Raw genomic sequence first — 23,029 nt, 5'->3', positions numbered from 1 at the left:
TCAAGTGTACAAATTACAGGGGATACAGTAAAATATCAAATAATTATAATATTTAACAGCATAATACTATAGTTAGTTACTTTTGATTTTCGAAAACACACCTGTGATCTTCATTTGTAGCAATGAGACTAGACACGTTGCGCAAGATGCCTCCTCCACTTTCAATGATGGCGAGGGTGTTGGTTTGGCTTCGGTACGTCAGAGTGCTAACCAGGAAGGCCAAAGCCCCATCAACAGCACAGATATCAGCTTTGTTTTCAGTGCAGTGAGCCGACAGGTTCCACAGGGCACTGAGGACACTCTTCAGAGTAGACTCCTATAAAAAGGGAAAGAGGACAAACTATTAGCCAGTGAATACATCTTCAGGCAAATATCTTTATCAAATTCCTATTGGACATTTCATTCAAATATTTATACATTATGTGCTCCTAATTATATATTTGTACCAAAGTAACCAAGGTGACCTGTAATTGAAAGTGTATTCATGATGTGTCTCACCTTCTGTACCTCCAATGCACACTCCATCAGAGCCCTGACGCTGCCCACCTCGCGGAGGGTCTTCTTACTGTTCACATCTGCACGCCAGGACAGGTTCCTCAACACACTGGCAATCACCTGCTGTAGATCCTCACTCTCAGACTTCAGCTGAGCCACCATGGCCCTCATGCATCCCTTCATGGAACACAGTGTTGCCTGAGGATTGAAGACACAGAAAGATGCTTATTATTAAGTTGAAGCCATACTTTTTAGAACAAGATTATCAAAGAATACACTTACTCTCAGGTGTAAGGACACATGTGGGAAGGTTTCCCAGACTCCGATTGATCCTACTCCTAAACTAAAAAGCATGCTCAATGGAGATAGAACTTCTTTTTTTTTTAACTCTAGGAATAGACTTAATCTGGACCTGAGGAACCAGCCACAAGGTAGACATCCCAAAATGTCCTGTAACAATTCCACACACAATCAATCTATATCTGACATTAGGCTACATAGTCTGAACAAGCTCACCTTATTGGCAACATCCCCAAAGGTGAGGTTGGTGAGCGCCATGCCAGCGTATCTCCTCAGAGTGACGCTGTAGTGGTCGCTGGTGAGGCCATAGATTTCACAGTCCACTTGGAGCAGCTCCCCTATAGCCTGCAAGCCCCCTGGGAACACACAGCGCAGCAGGAGAAATGCCAATCAATAAATTGAATTAGTCTGCCCCATGAATGTTCTACTATATAATGTCCTATGCAACGCACATAATTGAGGACATTGCAGAAGATCGTACATCTTTACAGTGATGAATACATCAATTATTTCTCTAACATGATGCCTTTAAGTAGCTCTGTTCTGTTATGGTTGCTTGGTGATGATAATGGTATGAATTATAAAATCCATCAAATGTGTTATCTTTAAAGATAACTGCCTGGAAAGCAGTGGAGGTGATTACCGTGGTTAATTAGTCTAAGTAAAAACAAAGTGCATTTGGTGAATACTTACCGAGCTCATTCATAGCGTGCCTGTGCTCTTCATCAAAGGACAGCTTCATAAGAACACACACCGCTGGGCAGATCTGATGCTCCACGGGAGAGGGCACTGGGGTTCACACAAACACACCATTTGGTAACAAAAATCCATTACCCATCCAAATGTCCATTCACTAACCAAATCGACACAGTTCATCTATACGACACAATATTTTATTTTAGTGAGGTCAGCAATACATACACCAACACATCAAGACTAGATACACAAAACCAATACAACACAGTAAACACAGAGGAAGCCTCACTGGGGTTCTTGTCCTGGTCCACTCCTCTCTCATGGCTCTCCTGCCACTCCCAGCAGGTCTCACAGTAGACCCTGATCTGCTCCAGGAGGTGCAGCACTCTGATCTCCCTGCGACCCCTCTTATCATCAGGCTGGGAGTGGATAATGTTATGAAGGGCGGCACTGGCTCTCGCCCGGGCCTCCTTGCTTCCCCGTGAGTTCCCCAACAGCACAGAGTCCTTGAATTGAATAGAATCAAATGTTATTTGGGGTAAAAAATGATAATACATACCTTGACAAGACATTTGATCCCAGAGGATTTCACATGAAAGCATGAATTAAAACACATATTTCCAGAGTGATCCTTCATGGTAAAACAAATAACTAATGATAAAAAAACAAAGTTACCCCCCCAAAAATGTAACATTTCAAACCTTGTCGTTGCCGTGGAGGAGCTGGATGAGTAAGGGAAGGCAGCCAGACTGACGCATGGCGATGCAGCTGTCCTGAGAGCTGGACATGGCAAGCAGAGTGCGAGACATGTCATCTTTATCGTGGGTCCCCAGCATTGAAAGAAGGGAATATACCATCTCCACCTGTAGGGCAAGAAGGCCGACCGTGAGAACAACTATATTGTAGAAGACACACTGATAATTTATAGGTCAAAACAAGTTATTCATAGCGAAATTGATAACATTATACTCCTTGGGATGCAAGGAGTATAATGTATAAATAAATCTAATTTATGTGGGCTACTTCTGTTAAAATAAATGTATAATTTTTATGAAATTGCTAAACTACACTGAACAAAAATATAAACGCAACATGTAAAGTGTTAGTCCCATGTTTATGAGCTGAAATAAAAGACCCCAGAAATATTCCATATGCACAAAAAAGGCATTTCTCTCAAATTTTGTGCACACATTTGTTTACATCAAGGTCAGAGATCATTTATCCTTTGCCAAGATAATCAATCCAGTTGACAGGTGTGGCATATCAAGAAGCTGATTAAACAGCATGGTCATTACACAGGTGCACCTTGTGCTGGGAACAAAAGGCCACTAAAATGTGCAGTTATGTCACAACACAATGCCACAGATGTCTCAAGTTTTGAGGGCGCGTACAATTGGCATGCTGTCTTAAGGAATGTCCACCAGAGCTGTTGCCAAATAATTTAAGTGTTAATTTCTCTACCATAATCCATCTCCAAAATCGTTTGAGAATTTGGGAGTACGTCCAACTAGCCTCACAACCACAGACCACGCGTTGTGTGGGTGAGAAATTTTGCGAATTGTGAATGTTGTGAACAGAGTGACCCATGGTGGCGGTAGGGTTATAGTATGGACAGGCATAAGCTACAGACAACGAACACAATTGCAATTTATCGATGGCAATTTCAATGCACAAATATACCGTGCCGAGATCCTGAGGCCCATTGCGAGACCCATTTTTTTTTAAAGGTAACTGTGACCAACAGATACACATTTGTATTCCAAGTCATGTGATACCCATAGAATAGGGCCTAATGAACTTATTTCAATTGACTGATTTCCTCATGTAAAAATCTATGAAATTGTTGCATGTTGCGTTTATATTTTTGTTCAGTACAGATAACATTTCACAATTCCGGTTTGGACATGCAGGCAGAACTCATGTGGTTAATTGTTAACGGGGGCTGTTTCATAGTAACAGTAGAACTATATCAACCTGAGGTGTATTAGAATCTCTGGTTACCTTGGTGCCCAGGTGACTGGTCAGTCGGCGGGGCACAGAGTAACTACCCACACCCAAACTTATTTCACTGGCAGAATCGTGATCCAGGCGACTGCTTGAACCCTAAAAGAAATTAAGAAAAACATTTTATCAAGAGAACATCCCTGGTCATCCCTACTACCTCTGATCTGGAGGACTATACTTTTACTTTTGATACTTAAGTACATTTTGATGCTAAGAACTGATGCTATAGCTAGCAATCAAGAGTGAACCGGCTGAACTCAACCCCCCCCCCCCATGCTCTCCAAATGGACGTTAGCTGTGAGGGCTTCTGTTCCCTACTAGTCAGGGGATGCTATTCACGAGGACATATTGTTCCGTCTCACGATTCCCAAGCATGAAACGGCTCAGTGTGTTGCGTGGCTATATGACAAAAAACAGACTCCATGGGATCGAATGGACTTTTGCACAGATGCGGCTCTGCACTCTAGTTATGAATGTGTCTCCCTCTGCATTAGAGATGCATTGTATGATACACCCACTGAGCTATAATGGATACACAGAGAGCAACTGGCTGCAAAAGAGCTGAGCGCAGAACTCAGAAACGCAGCAGGTAACATCGATTGTAAACTACATCACGCACGCCTGTTCACAAAACTACGTGGAGATATGAGATCAGAGCATGTCAATGTTCTATTTCACACCGAGGCAAAGTGGTTACTGAGGGAGAGTGATAGAAAGATGTTTTGAATTGTGAGAGGAACTGTTGTCATTCGCAATGGATGTGTAAAAACAAAAACAGGCTGTGTTGAATTTCTGTGTAATGAACATTTAAAAAAAGTGGTGTCTCCTTACCTATGTAACAGACATATTTGGGAAACTGAAGGAACTGAAAGCAAGCATGCAGAGGAAATTCAAAACAATTTAACAGATGAGTGACCAAATCAGCGAAATCCAGTCGACTATGACATGGTTCAGTATTAGGGTTTATTGGCGGGAACCCGGTTACCAAGATTTATCGCCCAAAACCACTCCCTTTTCCAGGGATAAATAAATGTGAGAAACCAGTAAATTATAATACATTACTTATACACACAGCATGACGTGAACTGGAAATGTTAAATTATATGCGATGTCTAAATATGGATTCTCTATGGCCTTCACTCTGGTCACAGTACGATGAATCGACGACGCTCAGGGTGGTGACCGACAGCCCATTTCAGTATGTAGACCCATCATCTCATCATGGAAACCTTTTTTTATTATGACAGGTAGACCTACATTTGCTGCAGCATAGCCTATGCTACAGTAATATAAAGAGCAAATGCATGTCTAATTTACACATTTCCATCTGGCTTTCGGGGTAACCTTATTTTTTATAATTGTCATTCTTTTTTTCCTTTTTTTTCAAATGCAGAGTTTTAAAATGCTCCTATATCATTAATTTAAATCAGTGCACGAGCGAGCACTATCCCGCAGTCTCTCCAACAATTCCATTAAAATTGCAAAATAGATAATCCTGTTCAAAATTGATATATACAGTACCGTCGGGAAATATTTAGACCCCTTCACTTTTTCCACATTTTGTTACATTACAGCTTTATTCTAAAATTGATTAAATAAAAAAATGCCCTATAATGACAAAACGAAAACAGGTTTAGAAATATTTCCAAATGTATTAAACCTAAAAAACAGAAATAGTATTCAGACCTTTTGCTATGAGACTCAAATTGAGCTCAGGTGCATCCTGTTTCCATGGATCATCCTTGAGATGTTTCTACAACTTGATTGGAGACCACCAGTGGTAAATGTAACTGATTGGACATGATTTGGAAAGGTACACACCTGTCTATAGAAGGTCCCACAGTTGACAGTGCATTTCAGAGCAAAAACCAAGCCATGAGGTCAAAAGAATTGTCCGTTGAGCTTGGAGACAGGATTGTGTTGAGGCCCAGATCTGGGGAAGGGTACCAAAACATTTCTGCAGCATTGAAGGTCCCCAAGAACACAGTGGCCACCATTATTCTTAAAAATGGAAGAAGTTTGGAACCACCAAGACTCTACCTAGAGCTGGCCACACTGAGCAATCGGGGAGAAGGGCCTTGGGCAGGGAGGTGACCAAGAACCCAATGGTCACTCTGACAGAGCTCCAGAGTTCCTCTGTGGAGATGGGAGAACCTTCCAGAAGGTCAACCCTCTCCGCAGCACTCCAACAATCCGCAGCTACTCCTCAGTAAATTGCACATGACAGCCCGCTTGGAGTTTGCCAAAAGGCACCTAAAGGACTATCACACCATGTGAAGCAAGATTCTCTGGCCTGATGAAACCAAGATTGAACACTTTGGCCTGAATGCCAAGCGTCACGTCTGGAGGAAACCTGCCACCATCCCTAAGGTGAAGCATGGTAGTGGCAGCATGAAAACCTGTTTCACTTTGTCATTATGGGGTATTGTGTATAAGGCTGTAATGTAACAAAATGTGGACAAAAGGAAGGGGTCTGAATACTTTCCGAATGCAATGTCTGTATATGTACAGTACCAGTCAAAAGTTTGGACACCTACTTATTCAAGGGTTTGTAGAATAATAGCGAAGACATCAAAACTATGAAATAACACATGGAATTTTTTAGTAACCAAAAAGTGTTTATAAAATATATTGATTTGTTTAACACCTTTTTGGTTACTACATGATTCCATATGTGTTTTTTCATAGTTTTGATGTCTTATTCCACAATGTAGAAAATAGTAAAAATAAAGAAAAACCCTTGAATGAGTAGGTGTGTCCAAACTTTTGACTGGTACCGCGCTTGTGTGTGTGTGAGATCTATCTATCTATATATGCATGTGTGCATATATATCCTAGCCTACCTCTTTCAGGTAATAAATTCAATACAGTACTAGCCTTGTATTTATATATCCAGGCTGTATCACATCCGGACGTGATTGGGAGTCCCATAGAGCGGCGCACAATTGGCCCAGCGTCGTCCGGGTTTGGCTGGGGTAGGCCGTCATTGTAAATAAGAACTTGTTCTTAACCGACTTGCCTAGTTAAATAAAAATACACACATTTAGCTAATGAATAATGGATTATGCATACTAAGCTTCTAACTTATAGCCTGTCTCTTTCGCAATATTACATACCTGTGCTCCACTGGCCTCTCTCTAAAAAAATTTTTTTTTTTTTAAAGTCTCCTTAGCAATTTGAGTCCCATGAAGGAAAATCTAGACAAGAATAGCTTGCTGGACATTTCATTTTTGCATTTCTTATACCAATAGACTATTATAAGCGGTACGCAAGCTCTTGTTTGCTAAAATGGTCAATACAGCAGCCAATAGAACTCGCGGGTAGTTTGAAAGAAGAGCGAACGCACGATGGTGGTTGGCTATAGGTATTTATTCAGACCCATAACCATTCAATCCTCATGAGAAGTGAAAGCCTTCTGCATCTCATTCTAGTCCTATATTATTCAAGCATGTCATTAGAATGATGAAGATAATCACAAAACTGAACAAAAACATAAACACAACATGTAAAGTGTTGGTTCCAAATGTTTTTATTTTCTAGAAACCTAGCTAACAGCTACACTGCAGATATAATTAATATGACTAGTTGTCCTTATCTAACAGTTGAAGACAAGGAATGAAGCAGCACTAGAGAGAAAGAGGTGGGAAGCTAATAACATTAGTGGGAAAATGATGAAGAATTGTAATCAAATTCCCTAGCCTATACTAGTAACTTTGTAGGCCGCATATGCTGCATTATCATGGTTTGAACGAGGTGCGTAATTCCAGTACGTGTAACAGTACAATACAGTAACAGTTCACACTCACAAAGACTAGCCTACTGGAGCTTGTTATATTTATTTACACAATAGAGCATAGCTATAGCCATGTACTTTTATGTTTTTCTGTCGTGCGTAATGTGCTGTAGCCTATATATCATATAGCCTATGTATTGGATAATGGCACAATCATTTGGGCTTGGGCTCATTAAATGTTTTTAACATGGGGCTCATAAAATGTATTCAGGCTTGAATTTTCAATCAAATCCAGACATAGGCCTATTTATATGCTTTATAATGCTTTTGAATGACACTTACGGTTTTGGCGGGAAATACCGGGTTACCTGGGAGGAAAGTGATTTATTCTCGGGATAGAACATTTGTAAAATAACGGGAAAATATTCAACCCTCCTCACAATGGCGTTGTGGTTCCTGACTCAAACCGGAATACTGTGCCGTCTCCCTCACGGTGCACTGATTCAATGCTCATCTGCATACATTAAAAAATATATATATAAATCCAGGTTGGATGTGATAGGAGAGATGAGGTGTGCACTGTCGACCCCGACCCAACAACATGCACCAAGCACACCCATCTCATTAGTGGTGGTGAGATGAGAGAAATGACGTCAGAATAATTTCCAATTGACTATTGAGTTGTAGGGCTGTCCCAGACTAAAAAAATAAATCTTGGTTGACTGATCTTATGTCGACTAATCGATTGGTCAACATTTTTAAACAAGTATTTTTCTATATATAGACACACCCTATGTGTATAAATAAAAATCAACTATATGCATTGAGCTTGTCTGGTGCTTTCAGCTTACTGTTTGATGAAATAAAACAAATGACTCAAGAGTGAGCCAGAGATCTAGAGAAAAAAAAAAAAAACTTGACCTAACCAATCTCCAGACGTTGCCAGTAATAGGTTACACGAGGGGTCGGCAACCTTGTGGAATGCCAATTTATCTCACCATTTATACCAATCTGTGTGCCAGTTATGGTTTTCATATGCACATTTTCGTGGAACAGTTTCATTTAATTTATAATAATGTCTTCATAATCGCAAAATCATTGTCATGTGGTTAATCAAAATTATCAGACAAGAACGGTAAGACTGGAATTAAAGTAGATTGAAAGCATTAACAGAAATTTGCATAACCAAACAAACATTGTAGATGACAAATTAACGGTTAATGTACGACTGGTGATACAGTATATGTGGAAGTGATATAGCCTACACTAACAATCCAAATCAAACAATTCACACAATGACGTTATGAAACAATGCACACATTGGCGGGGAGAGCACATTCCTGGAGAGAGGAGTGCATTGTGCATCTGGGCACTGCATGGTCAATCTGACGTCTGCATTGGCCATGCAGCATTAACGGTGATACGGCCTCTGCAGAAGTCAGGGCATACATACTTCTTGCACTTTGCAGAGCAGTGCTGTTGTGAAGGAAGTGGTCAAGGAAGTGAGTTTGTGTTTATACAGGATGTACCGTCCCCATCTACCGTCAACCAATAATGTCAATGCGGACCTATACAGAGTACTACGCATTGTTACAACATTTGGAGCTCAAATTTGCCTCTGCATGCCTCCTGAGGCTCTGCAATTGTGTCACCCCCTCAATCATGGACACTTATTGACAGTTGTGGCTGCTTTGCTCTTCCCCTTTGTGCTGTTGTTTGTGCCCAACAATGTTAGTACCCTGTTTTGTGCTGCCATGTTGTGTTGCTGCCATGCTATGCTGTCGTCTTAGGTCTCTATGTAGTGTTGTGTTCTCTCTCGTCGTGATGTGTGTTTTGTCCTATATTTTTATTTATTTGTATTTTTAATCCCAGCCCCCATTCCTGCAGGAGGCCTTTTGCCTTTTGGTAGGCCATCATTGTAAATAAGAATCTGTTCTTAACTGACATGCCTAGTTAAATAAAGGTTAAATACATTTTTTTAATATGGATCCCCACCACATAATCGGATCAAGCATAAATAGCCTTTTAGTCTAGGCCTCCGCAATGGATTAGTTCACTGAGATGGGCATTTTTTGCTATTGCGCAACTAAAAAAAAATCTTGGTCGACCAACAGCCTCTAGACCAAACAATTGACCAGTTGACTAATTGGGGTCAGCCCTAGTTAGCTGAGAATACAATCAGAAATAGTGTTAGAATGTTTTGCAATTGACTGCCATTGCCCCAAAGAAAAACGTAAACATTGGCTGTAAACATTGGCTGTTAATTACATCTAAAAAATGCTTGGGAGTCACAAGAATTTTCATATATCAAAATGGGGTCGTGGGCCAAAAAGGTTTGGGAACCCCTGCATTAACGCTTTAACCTCAGCGATTAAACCTACTCTGAAGTAAGACACAAATCATTAGAAATAACAGGAAAGTCGAGGCTCTAAGCACAGCCAAAAAGGCAGCTCACGATTGCTCAGCTGAACTCCCCTAACCAACATTGCCAGTCTGGCCAATGGCGGAAGAGATTTTCAGGAGCATAATAGGAGTAAAAGAATCAAATGAATGCATCAAACGTTAACCACAAATACTGCAAGCAATCTGTGTTTGAGATTGCAGTCGGACTGTACAGGATCAATGTTGTCAGTCTACAAATCTCCTTGTATCCCATAAAACAATGCTGATTATTTTCGATCACGTATGAATGGAAGGTAAGACTGTCTTACCTGAGAACACCCAGCACTTGGCCCACCACTGTCCCCTGAAGCCTGGGGTCCTTCACTCTGGCCAGCCTGGTCGTGCTTGCTCTGTGGGTGGGAAAGAAAGACAGATAGAAGGGTCAGACCAACAGAGGAGAGGAGCAAACCATTAATGTAGCAGGCTAAAATGAGGGATGAGAGGAACTAGTCAACAGAGAGGATAGAGAATCCGTCACCTGGAAGGACGGAAGAGGCAGAATCAGTTCAAAGAGGAAATAGAAATCAGTCACCGTAGGGCAGGCGGAGAGGGAAAGGAAGGAACGGGAGTGAGAGAGCGTGCAAGACAGTAGGAGAGGGAGTGAGAGAAGGAGATTGAGAGAGCAAGAAAAATTGAGTGGGGGAGAGTGCGCGAAAGGGAGGGCGAGAGCGATGGAGAGATGGATAGAGCGTTCAGTCACTAAGCTAGCTAGAGCAGCTGCAGGAGCATCAGGATTCCTCATCCCTGACCTACAAACTGTCGCTCAGTCTGCAGGATTACAGTCAGAGGGGGTGATATTAAATGTATCCAATGAGATTAATCCACTCATGAAGAGGGAACACATGAGAGCCAGCACACATGCAGGCTGAGGGACTAGTATACACACACCAACTACACAAACAATTACCAACAGACATATAAATGCACACACTGTATGGGCCACCAAATAAACGCATGCAGGCATGAGTGCACCGGCTTGAATATGGTATTCATGCACATAGACACACACCAAGACTTTATGGCTTGCCTCCTTGGCTGTGCATCCAACGTGAGCAGAAGGTAGGTCACTGGTTGACTGACTGACTGCACATATGCTCAGTCACTAGGTCAGCTAATGTGTCCAGTGCTGCAGACTTCAAATTAAATTGAATGGAAAATAGCTCTTTTTCATATTTAACACGGGGAGAGAGAACAAGAGAAAGCCTATGGTTGATTTCACCCCCCAGAATCAGAGTCAGAAGTGAGATAAAGTGGAATACTGGATGGAACTCTACATTCTAGAGTAGCTTCCAGCATTGTAGTGTTCTTAGGAGCCACAGTAAATAAATGATGCTCTTGTTTAGGAGATGAGCAGAACACTGCAAAATGATTGGATGAGAGGACAGTGTGTTCAATATAGATTAACCGACACATCGGATCAGTAACGAAGCATTATTGTACACTAGTCCATGTCCATGAGTTGTTTCTCTGTAATGCAGGGATGTAGGCCATAGGCTAAACGCTACACATCTCATTGCATAGGGAAGCGGGTCGCTATCACCAGTACAACATGGAGGATTAAATAGATATCAGCAAATGGGATGGCTGACTCCGATATGGTATGACACTCAGATGTAAGCAGCTTTTGGTTCTTTACATGACTAAAAGCCGAACAAACTGTAACCACAGCATGTATGTAGAGATGGAGATGTCCACACAGGCCAGGCAGTAGCCAGAATACAGAGAAAGTGCTGCCAGAAACAACAGGGGACAGAATATCTCATGGTAAATAGATTTAGGGCTGGGTTTACCAAACCCAGATTATGCATGACTAAAATATCCTTTCAATGATTTTTTCCCCAGGACTAAACCTAATCTGGGTCCAAGAATCTGCCCCTAAATGTAATTACCGAGATATTATGTCCCTCTCGTTTCTGGCGACACCTTCTCTGGTTGTAGAACATGTCCTCCACGCATGTTCTTGTCATTCTAGTATATTGGGTCTGAGGCTGGTATAGGACGTACCTCTGGTTCTGCAGACTGGGACTGTAAGTGCTGTCGGAGCTTCAGCATGTCCTTCTCAATCTGCTGAATGCGAGCCACCCTCACCTGAAGTACAACACGACATTTACAGGACGCGATCACTCAGAGAGGATGAAATATTTCAATGATGTAACACTGACTGAATAAAAGCATACGTAGAGGCAGAGACAAATGTTCTTGCATTAAGTCCATTTACTAATGTCCAGCCCCCACCCATCTACATCATCTTATCCCACTTACAGTAGTCAGTATCCTGTCTGACCATTCTGTTTTTCCTGTGTGCGGCTCACGCGTGTGTGTATCCTCACTGACTCAACCCATATTCTGCCCTTTCTGTACCTGCATCCATTCATCTCATCCCTCTCTCCTGACCTGTGCCCTCTTCTCCATATCCTGGCAGGTTCCCAGCTGTTCCTCCATGGCGGCTCTGATTTGCCTCGCCTCATACTCCAGCTGCCTACGGGTCATATCAGTCTGCAGGGAGAATTGCTGCAAAAGCAAACAGGAACAACAAAACAACCATCAGTCACGTGATGAAATGGAGTGATTTCTCATATCTAATGCATAGAGGAGACCAATTGACCATCGCCTCATCTTCATCAGATTATACATACAATTTCTGTATCGCTTTTGACTAGAGTACCCCAACACACTAATAATGCTGGACGACAAATAAACACTTACATTCTCAGTCAGTGGCAGGCTGTCGATCCTCTTGGTGAGGTTCTGCAGCTGTGCGTAATACCAGTCTTTCTCCTTCTCCTCTTTCTCCAGCTCCGCCATCAGTAAAGACCTGACAGGACAGAGACAAGCACACCTATTGACATCCAAGATACAAAACACTGACAGAAATCAGACCGAATTTATACACCAACTTAAAGACCTAATTCAAAGATACATATACAGCATTGAAATACTAGAATAAAACAGGGAGGGTGTCCTGAATAAGAGTCAAGTAAAAATGCATCCTGTCTGTGACTAATGCCGGGAATACACTATGCAACCTAATGCTGCAGCCCTCAGGCTGCACCATTGTAATGTGATTTGGCTGGGAGATGGGAAAACTACTCACCAATGAATATTGTTGCAGTAAATCACAGTGTATAGCCAAGAATGCATTACTTAACACGTTTAAACAAATGTGAAAATACATCATATGCAAGTGGAAGGTATCAGTTAGAACCTGATCGAGACATTCTGTGAATATATCACTGTTCCAGTAAAATCAGTATATAAACAAAATATTGCAATTTATTATAATAGAAGCTCACCTCTCCTTCTCCAGCTCTTCCAGGTAGCCAGCACTGTCTCGGCCCCCATTGGACACCCCTCTCCTGGGGAAGGAGCCCATATGGCTAGGACTGGGGCTGCTGTCCCCTGACCGCCCAGAGCCTGAGCCCTGCATGGAGGGCAGCTTAGGTCTTAGCGTCACCCCTGGGTAACTGTTAGGATCCAGGCTAATTTCTACAGGAGGAAGGAACATAAAATGTAGGTTATTTAAATGGAAGCTTCGTGTTTCAGTGAGCTAATTCTGCCACTTCGTGTGTGCAACAATAGTCCTACATAAGCCTACAATTGGCCTGGCTCTGGCTGAGAAGCTTACTCTTCAGTCTTTCAAGGAGATTGATTTGTTCGGATGAATCGGTAGTCTCTTCTTCAACGCTTCCCTGTAGGTGTTTCAGCACCTCCTGAAACAAAGAAAAAACTAAAATGGGTTTTAATGTATTGTTCGTAAACACACAACCACAAAGAGCAATGAACCACATCTTGTAGGCTTATATGACCGCTATCTAGTTGATATGTACACACATCTTTCCAAAGCAGGAAAGAACAGCAATGTTCTTTAAGTTCAGGAACACACATATGCTTGTGGGGGGGGGGGGGGGGGAGTCAACATCTGATTCAAAAAAATATATATATATATTTCACACCTGAAAAACATCAAAACCACAACCTGACACACTGCAGTGCAAAATATTATTTTTGGCTCAACCCCCCACCATCTCATTCCAGAGATAAGGAGCCGGTGGTTTGTGATCCTGCCTGAAGGACAGGATGGAAGAGAGGAGAAAAACGTCCATTTGAAGTGCCATCAAATAGCTCCCCCCCTCTTTATCCCTCTCTTTTCCTCCCTCCCTCTCCCCCTCTAAAACAGCCCTGAAGTCCTACAGACTGGCTCCAGTTAGTTTTTTTAATCTAAGCCTTTTTCATCTCACCCAAGCTGTGGAGTGAGGTGACCAGCCATTGATCGCATTGTTAGAAGTCACTCTTCTCCAACCAGTGTGTCAATTAGATGTTGCCCAGCTGAACACGAATGGACCTTCGGTAGCCAACATCACGATCAGGTTCACAGAGCGACGCATCTAATAACGTCAGGGCTTTGAGGGAGAGCTTTCCTCTTTGGAGGAAGAAAAGTGCAACAGTAGCATCAACGAGCGGGGTACTTCATAGCAAAGTGGATGCTATTCAGAAACAAAAAGGACTCTTCTTGGATAAGATCTAATGAATTGGTCAGGTGCATTTCTTAGATAGCATGTTTAATGGATCACAGACAGTAGTACCACATTGTAGATCGGACACGCAGTCTCCACTCCTAAAAAGCATGCCACTAATGGATTTCTCAGAAATAAGCCGTTGATGCCATAGTGGCATTGACCTGAAGGGAGGATGCTTCTCTTTCGACTGATAGGTCTCAGTGTACTCTATAGTCAACTTTTTCTGCCATCGTGTAGGTCACTTTGAGCACTGTTTTCCCCCCCTATGGATATAATCTCCCTTCATTTCAGATACGGTCCCTGCATGGTTGTGAGTCTCAGTCTCTAGTCTTATTACATTACAGGCCAACAAACATACAGTAGCCGACAAGAAATGTATTGTTTGCTGTAGGCCTATATCCACAAATAAAAAGCTTTCTTTCTAAAGAACGTAGCCTAAACCCTAGTGTAAAACAGCATACTTAGTACTTAAAGCACCATTAAACCTCTTAAGGATCGGACCCTTTTCAATTTGTGCCTTACTGCCTGTAGCTCAGGACCTGAAGCAAGTATATGCATATTCTTGATACCATTTGAAAGGAAACACTGTAGGTTTATGGAAATGTGAAATGAATGTATGAAAATATAACACATTAGATCTGTAAAATATATATATTTTTAAATAATAATAATATTTAAAATCCCCCCCCCCCCATCATCTTTGAAATGCAAGAGAAAGGAAATAATATTGCAGTTTAGGCGCAATTTAGATGTTGGCCAATAGATGGCAGCAGTGTGTGTGCAAAGTTGCAGATTGAGCCAGTGAAGCATTGCAATACTGCACAGTATTTTTTTTATGAAGTCTGCTCAAATGTGCCGAATAGGTCAATTGATACACTTTCAAGTACATAACTACAGAGAACATACAAAAATGATATGGTAATACAAAATGAAAGTTTACATACTCCCAGGAATGTCATACATGATGGATCATTAGCGTATACACCAACTTTCATACATCTAGATGCGCCGGGCGGGGTGGGTGTGGAGCCAGAGAAAGCAGGGGTTCAAACTGTAGAAACCAGTTCCTACATTTGAATATAAACATTCATTTTATCAAACAAAACGATGCTACATTTTATCTCCGGGAGACTCAGGATGACAAATCAAAGCAAGATTACTGAATGCAAGTACATTATTTACCTTCAGAGGTGAACCTATCAAACCAGTTGTCTTGATAAGTTGTTGTGCACTCAAACAATAGCATGGTATTTTTTTACTGTAATAGCTACTGTAAATTGGACAGTGCAGTTAGATAAGAATTTAAGCTTTCTGCCCATATAAGACATGTCTACGTCCTGGAAAGTTTGCTGTTACATCATTCTAGTCACATTAGCGCACGTTAGCATCAACCATCCCGGTATAGGGACAACGATCCAGTATAGGTTAATGACCAATTTTAAAATGGAACTATGAACCCACAACCTAATGTAGCCTACACCTCATTATAAAAGATCTAAAACGCTCTATGCCAGCGTTTGTTAGAGTACCTGTCCTGTCCATAATCAGTTGGCATTAGTGTAGAAAACTCCCTTGCTATAGGAGGACTTACCACAATGAACCTAAAAGCGGTGAAATGGCATACTTCTAGAGGAGAATAATAAGTCCAGCATTAAAACTATTAGGCCTATAATCATACAGCATAACGAACGAGAGGTTGGGTACGAGCATGTCCATACTACAGTTTGGACCTTGTATTAACAGCAATTTTGTGTTGCAGGTCATTCATCAAAAGTTACAACACATTTCTTTCCAGGTAGAATGATTCTTTATAGTTTGGATATGCCATTTTTTAAGTGGAAGAGAAAGAGTAGTCTCCTGACCTGCGGTGAGTGAGGGGAGAGCGAAGTGTCAGAGCAGAGGAGCGATGTCCGACAACATGTCGGGTGACAACGCGGCTCCCCCTCAGGAAACAGGGCTTTCCGTCCACCCTGGTTGTCTCTAGCCAGAGAGCAGATAGAGGCCCCATCCATCCAGCTGCATTACATTGAAGAGTTTACTCCCAACAGATGACACGGAGGGTCAGTGTCCGCTGACCTCTACCCGTTGACCTCTGACCCAAGCTCATGCGTCGAGGAGCGGGCTGAAAGAGGGTCTGACAGGAGGGCTGGGCTTGTTTGGAGCGCAACGATGGCAGAAAACGAAACACACACCAGGCTGTGCGATGCATTCACTCTCACTCTAAAGAGTGTGAGATGTCCAGACGCATCAAACAACGAATGCATTATCAGGCTGGGATCATATGATAAAGAGCCCTTCATTCTATTCTGAATCACACCAGTTCCTAGCAGAACCACGCTATCCAGATCATCGGGGGTGACAAACATTTTGTTGCTAACGTAAATAGAATACAGCTGACTACTAGCTGACTGTATATGAAAGGCCAAGAAGAGAATCCAGATCAATCGATAAAAACAATTATAAACTGGGTGGTTCGAGCCCGGAGTGCTGATTGGCTGACAATTGTGGTATATCAGACCGTATACCACGGGTACGACAAAACATTTATTTTTACTGCTCCAATTACATTGGTAACCAGTTTATGATAGCAATAAAGCACTTTGGGGTTTGTGGTATATGGCCAATATAGCACGGCTAAGGGCTATGTCCAGGTACTCCGCTTGCAAGATTAAGCTTCTTGGTTACAGCAGAGACCATCAATCCCCTCCCGGATCAAGATCCCTGCTGCCTAAATTTGTTTTGTACGTCAATGTTTATTTCTTTACGTTTGGAATGAAATAGTGCCACTTCTGTGCACTACCGGTAATACCGTATACCAAAGGTATGGTACAGGAACGGTATGAAAATCTGGATACCGCCCAACCCTTCTCGCACACAAATAAATCCAACAGAGAGACCGGCTAGAATATGACGAGGGCATCCCTGCAGAGTAATCAGTGCTGCAGCATTCCCTCTACAACACATACAGGCTTTTAAAAAGGTCATTCTATAGAATCCAAGTAACGGAAATCGATGCTGTAAAAGTACCCATCAGAGTCCGAGCACAGCACACCGGGTTGTCTCAATCTCATCAGGCTCTCGTTTCATCTGAGCTGGGCTCCCACAAGGCCCTGGGGTTTGGTTGTTGGTTGGCATGTGAGCCTAGGTGGAGGAGGGAGAGTGCGTGTGTGTTGGTGGGAGAGAGCAGCTAGGCCATGTCCTGCTTTTGTACTATACTGACTGTAAAAGTCCTTGTGAGAATGAGATGTAAAAAAATATCACGACACACGTGATGCACAATATGGGAAAAAAAAGCATTGATGTTGTCATGGGAAGGCGGACGTGGAGGATGGTGGGTTTAGACTACGAGACTAACGAGTGAAGTATCCTAACTGCTATACTTAACAAGAGACCCACATCACCATAGATTTGTTTAGAGTAATTTTAGGATAATGGTAGACCAGAAATAAGACTTGAGAAATTAGTTTTAAAAAATACAAATAAAAATCACTTAGACAAAATGGCTAGGATAAATAAAGAAAAATGGAGAGATCTGTTTTGTTAAAAAGCTTTTCGTTGGTTGGAAAAGCTTAATTTTCCCGTCTGAATCTTGATTAAAAACACAGAATTTCCACAGGATTCCAGAGAACTCTCAAAGGAATCTGGTCCCCAAGGATTTTACACTTGTGTAACTAGCCAAGTCAGAACATTTCAAAACAATTTTAACCTCACTAGGGTATGTGGGACGGTAGCGTCCCACCTCGTCAACAGCCAGTGAAACTGCAGGGCGACCAATTTAAAACAACAGAAATCCCATAATTTACATTCCTCAAACATACAAGTATTTTACACCATTTTAAAGATACACGTGTTGTAAATCCAGCCAAAGTGTCCGAGTTCAAAAAGGTTTTACTACGAAAGCACACCAAACGATTATGTTAGGTATGAGCCAAGTCACAGAAAAAGACAGCCATTTTTCAAGCCAAAGAAAGGAGTAACAAAAAGCAGAAAGAGATAAAATTAATCACTAACCTTTGATGATCTTCATCAGATGACACTCATAGGACTTCATGTTACACAATGCATGTATGTTTTGTTCGGTAAAGTTAATATTTATATCCAAAAATCTGAGTTTAGGCGGGACGCTACTGTCTCACTTGGCAAAAAGCCAGAGAAAATGTAGAGCGCCAAATTCAAATTAATTACTATAAAAATTACTATAAAAATCTAACTTTCATTAAATCACACATGAAAGATACCAAATTAAAGCTACACTGGTTGTGAATCCAGCCAACATGTCAGAATTCAAATAGGCTTTTCGGCGAAAGCAAACGACGCTATTATCTGAGTTAGCACCATTTCTGCGACACAAAATGCAGAAATAAAAATATAATTCATGCCTTACCTTTGACGAGCTTCTGTTGTTGGCACTCCAATATGTCCCATAAACATCACAAATGGTCCTTTTGTTCGATTAATTCCGTCGATATATATCCAAAATGTCCATTTAATTGGCGCGTTTGATCCAGAAAAACACTGGTTCCAAATTGTGAAACGTGACTACAAAATATCTCAAAGGTTACCTGTAAACTTTGCCAAAAACTTTCAAACTACTTTTGTAATACAACTTTAGGTATTTTTTTACGTAAATAATCGATCAAATTGAAGACGGGATGATCTGTGTTCAATACAGGATTAAAACCAAGTGTAGCTAGCTTTCTGGTCACGCGCTTCTAACAAACAGGACACTTCGAGTGACCCTCCTTCAAGATGGCCGTACTTCATTACACAAAGGAATAACCTCAACCAATTTCTAAAGACTGTTGACATCCAGTGGAAGTGGTAGGAACTGCAAGAAGGTCCCTTAGAAATCTGGTTTCCCAATGAAACCTCATTGAAAAGAGTGACCTCAAAAAAAGAAAATCTGAATGGTTTGTCCTCGAGGTTTCGCCTGCTAAATAAGTTCTGTTATACTCACAGACATGATTCAAACAATTTTAGAAACTACAGAGTGTTTTCTATCCAAATCTAATAATATGCATATCTTATCTTCTGGGGATGAGTAGCTGGCAGTTTAATTTGGGCATGCTTTTCATCCAAAATTCCGAATGCTGCCCCCAACCCAAGAGAAGTTAAGTTCCAAGATATGTGTTTAAGAAGCCTTGAATCATAAAAACCTGTCTGTTTTGGGAACTGTGTGTAAGACGGTTTCAACCCACCTAGTGGCGCTATTAGACTATGTTGTGAAGACACAATGGCTGCCTGATAATAAATATCCCATAAGTCACATTGGCTACACATAGAATGTTTTAAGTTCGCTGCAGACAGACCATCAACTATTAACTTGGGTCCTGCACAAAATTATAGGAATTAACGGTAAATGTACAACTGGTGATATGTATATGAGGAATTTATATACACCAACAATCAAAACGCAAACAATTCACACAAAGTTATGAAACAATGAATGTGCACAAATTGGTGGGAGAGAGCGCATTGTGCATCTGGGTGCATGGTCTATCCGACGTCTGCTTTGGCCATGCAGCATTAACGGTGATACGGCCTCAGCAGAAGTCAGGGCATTCATACTTCTTGTGCGTCGCAGAGCAGTGCAGAGGTGTTATCAAGGAAGTGAGTTTGTGTTTATAAAGGATGTACTGCCCCCACCTACCGTCAACAAATAATTTCAATGTGGAGCTATACAGAGCCCTCTGCATTGTTAAAAGATTTGGGAGGCGCATGGCGATGCAGTACAGAGCTCGATTTGACACCCTCCAGATGGAGCCTCCGGCCATATTTTCGAATCAAGCATAAATTGGCTTTTAGTCTAGGCCTCCGCAATGGATTAGTTCACTGTGTGTGTGTTACTGCTCGACTAAAACAATCTCGGTCGAACCAACAGCCTAACGAACAAACAATCGACAAGTCGACTAATTGGGGTCAGCCCTAGAAGACACACACACCTTTGATGATGTCATATTGCAGAGTCATCTTATGACTGTTCCTTTGATAGAACATGACATGAAGAGAATCAAAGCCACACTCTTTGATACGCCATGACAGGACACGGTCACTAACTGAAATTATTCCTTCCCCCATCTGGACACAGCTGCCTGAACATGGGTTTCGTCCCACAGAGCACCCTATTCCCTATATAGTGCACTACTTTTGACCAGGGTCCATATGGTTCTGGTAAAAAAAAAAGTAGCACACTACGTAGGGAATAGGGTGCTATTCGGGATGCAGCCCTGGCCTGAAAGTTGTCACTGGGAATGATCCACTAGTTGTCACAAGGATTTTTAAGTCAGCCAACTTCTTCAGAAACCTTCGGCCAGGAACTTAAAATATAGCACACACAACAGAATTCCTTTCCACATACAGGATAACATGAATGAAGGTTTTTAGGTGTAGTACTTATCTAAAGCTTTAGGGTTTATGTTAAGTAGGCTGCATAAGTTATAAGTTCAAATTGTGTGAGTGTTTGTAACCATAGTTATCTAACTAAAATGGAGCTCGTTGTGCTGTGTGTAATTGGCTTGGTGGGTAGGAAAGAGAGGAAGCCTGCTCTGTGCTCATTGATGAAGAGTGTGGTGTTTGTGCTCTCGTCTCCCTGCAGCTGTGAGAGCCTGGTTGCATCCCAAATGGCACCTTAGTGCACTGTATAGGGACTACTGTTCAAATGGCACCTTATTCCCTACATAGTGCACTACTTTTGACCAGAACCCTATTGGCCCCGGTCAAAAGTAGTGCACTCTAAAGGGGATAGGGTGCATTTTGGAGCCCCTGGGCCCTGAGGAGAGAGGAAATGGCTGGAGGACAGGAAATGAGAGGCACATTCATTAGATACAATGTGTGGAAGGGAGAGACAAAAAACAAAAAAAGACATCCTGCCTTCTTTGAGGTGCAGAGGGAAGGGAGCGCCTCCGAAGCAGCAGTGTCTGTGTGTGTAAAAGCGTGCTCTAAACATGCCACGGGGGAAGATACTGTTTCTGATGAATATGAGACTGGATTACCACAGGGGAAAAGGCAGACTGTTTGTAATCTCATCCATTAGTCATAAACATTATCCACCCCTTGAATTACCTAATTAGTTATGATCTCAACAGGGGTTCTCCCCGGTAGGATATACTATGGAGGTGATATTACTACAAGACAGGCCTAATACTTCTCACTTGGTTGCAAATTATATCCCTTCCCCCTATTTAGGATATGCAGAATCTTTGCAAAACAGTCATTTTGATTTTACTAATTAGGCTACCGTTAACCAACAAAACACTTAATTTACTACAGCCTAGGTCAAGTATTAGGCTAAACCCTATTTAGTAAGGAGGATGCAATAGCCTGCTCTCGCCAAGGCGCACACACTACGGCGCTATATAGTCCAGGAAGGACATAAGAACAATACAGGTCAACAATGAATGCTGCTGTGGCACCAAGTGCAAAGATTATTGTGAAGTTGGCCCAGTGGTTCGATTTTACAGTGACGACGCATATGATGGTGTGTTTTCTTGCCAGAGTGAGGATTTGTATTATCAAGTGAAGAATAAGCCAGGAAAACAAGGCAACAGTAAACATATCTCCCACGAATTATGCAGATTACCCCCCTAATTTTGTAAATGACGGATCTCTACGGTAAGAAGCATCGTTCACCCAAGTTGAGTCAAAATCGGGCCAGTGTTGTCTGAGATATTGTATGTGACAAACGAACGAACATACTAGCGGATGGAGACAGATGCAGTCCCCCTCCCAGATTTCAACGTGGGGGACAATAAACACTGGAAGTTGCAACAGGAACAAACTGAACTGAATCACAAGAGCTCTAACAAAATAAAAGGTTTTGCGCACTTAAACCAACTGTCGGCGTGCGACCATAAAATAAAATGTCTTCTCTTTTACAGGTGATGACATTGCTATCCACATTATACAATGAATAAATGTGACTCATTAACCGTTTACAGCATCAATGTCTGGCTAGATCATGGAACGGAGACTAGCTCAACCGTGATAATTACTTAAACATTACCATTTCTGTTTAACACGTTTTCTTATTTAATATCTCCTCAAAATCCCTAAGCCAAACCCAGGCTGATACTGTATCTGCAGCTACACAAAAGGGTGCGCCAGCCACTTTCCCCTCAGTGTGAAATATCTGGTTGCAGAGTAGCAGGTAGCATTGCCCTAGGCTTACTAAATTCACTGAGTTAGCAGGATTTTCCATTTGCGCAAGAGCAGACAGACTACGCGGACCTGATCGAGTGAATTGTTAATAGATAGCTAAGTGCTGAATGTGCCACTTTAAGGGTAGAGCCGGCAGACAACTTGACTCACACACACCAAACAGTGAGACTGAGGCAAACCCCAAACTCAGCTCAAAACCTACTGAGATAAAAGGTTGTTTCATCCGTGTTGGACAACTAACAGAGGAAGACTCTAGAGAGGCAAACCACCACCCAGATCCAAAGATACTGGAAAATGTGTAGACAGTCTCAGATACTGCGAGTAAGACTGATGACACATACTGCAAGACTCTCCCTAGCAATGACTAATAGCTAATGACTGACTAAGCTTGTACCAAAAATATACCAAAGCAAGTCCCTACATGCTGAGTCCGTACACGCTATTATTACAAGGAAATGGAAAGGCAACATCGCAAAAACGCTCTACAAAAGCAGTAAGCTCTCAGACTGAATAACAAATCAACCCTTAGCCCGCATGATCTAGGCATTTGATTAGATCGGAGAGGATTAGATTGGTGTAAGCAATATGGCAACAATTCCACAGTCTATCAGAGGGCAAGATAGGCACTACCAGCCTACTCCCATCCTGTCAGATCAACACAAAAGGATAGAGGCTAGGGGTTGAT

General features: G+C 41.9%; 1 protein-coding gene across 1 annotated transcript in view; it reads right to left on the bottom strand.

The window, feature by feature from the left end:
* LOC120025697 (adenomatous polyposis coli protein-like) overlaps window positions 1–23,029 on the bottom strand; it is a 56,055-nt gene that overhangs the window by 7,513 nt on the left and 25,513 nt on the right. Inside the window, exons 3-15 of the mRNA XM_038970269.1 lie at window positions 13,296–13,380; window positions 12,964–13,156; window positions 12,377–12,485; window positions 12,065–12,181; window positions 11,675–11,758; window positions 9,940–10,020; window positions 3,493–3,594; window positions 2,193–2,354; window positions 1,781–1,997; window positions 1,489–1,584; window positions 1,012–1,151; window positions 499–693; window positions 102–316 (exon numbers count right to left, since the gene is read on the bottom strand). Coding sequence (XP_038826197.1) covers window positions 102–316; window positions 499–693; window positions 1,012–1,151; window positions 1,489–1,584; window positions 1,781–1,997; window positions 2,193–2,354; window positions 3,493–3,594; window positions 9,940–10,020; window positions 11,675–11,758; window positions 12,065–12,181; window positions 12,377–12,485; window positions 12,964–13,156; window positions 13,296–13,380 — 1,796 coding nt within the window. The remainder of the gene's footprint in view (window positions 1–101; window positions 317–498; window positions 694–1,011; window positions 1,152–1,488; window positions 1,585–1,780; window positions 1,998–2,192; window positions 2,355–3,492; window positions 3,595–9,939; window positions 10,021–11,674; window positions 11,759–12,064; window positions 12,182–12,376; window positions 12,486–12,963; window positions 13,157–13,295; window positions 13,381–23,029) is intronic.

This window comes from Salvelinus namaycush, chromosome 31 (assembly GCF_016432855.1).
Source record: "Salvelinus namaycush isolate Seneca chromosome 31, SaNama_1.0, whole genome shotgun sequence".
Lineage (NCBI taxonomy): Eukaryota > Metazoa > Chordata > Actinopteri > Salmoniformes > Salmonidae > Salvelinus > Salvelinus namaycush.
This window is presented reverse-complemented; position numbering and strand designations above follow the sequence as displayed.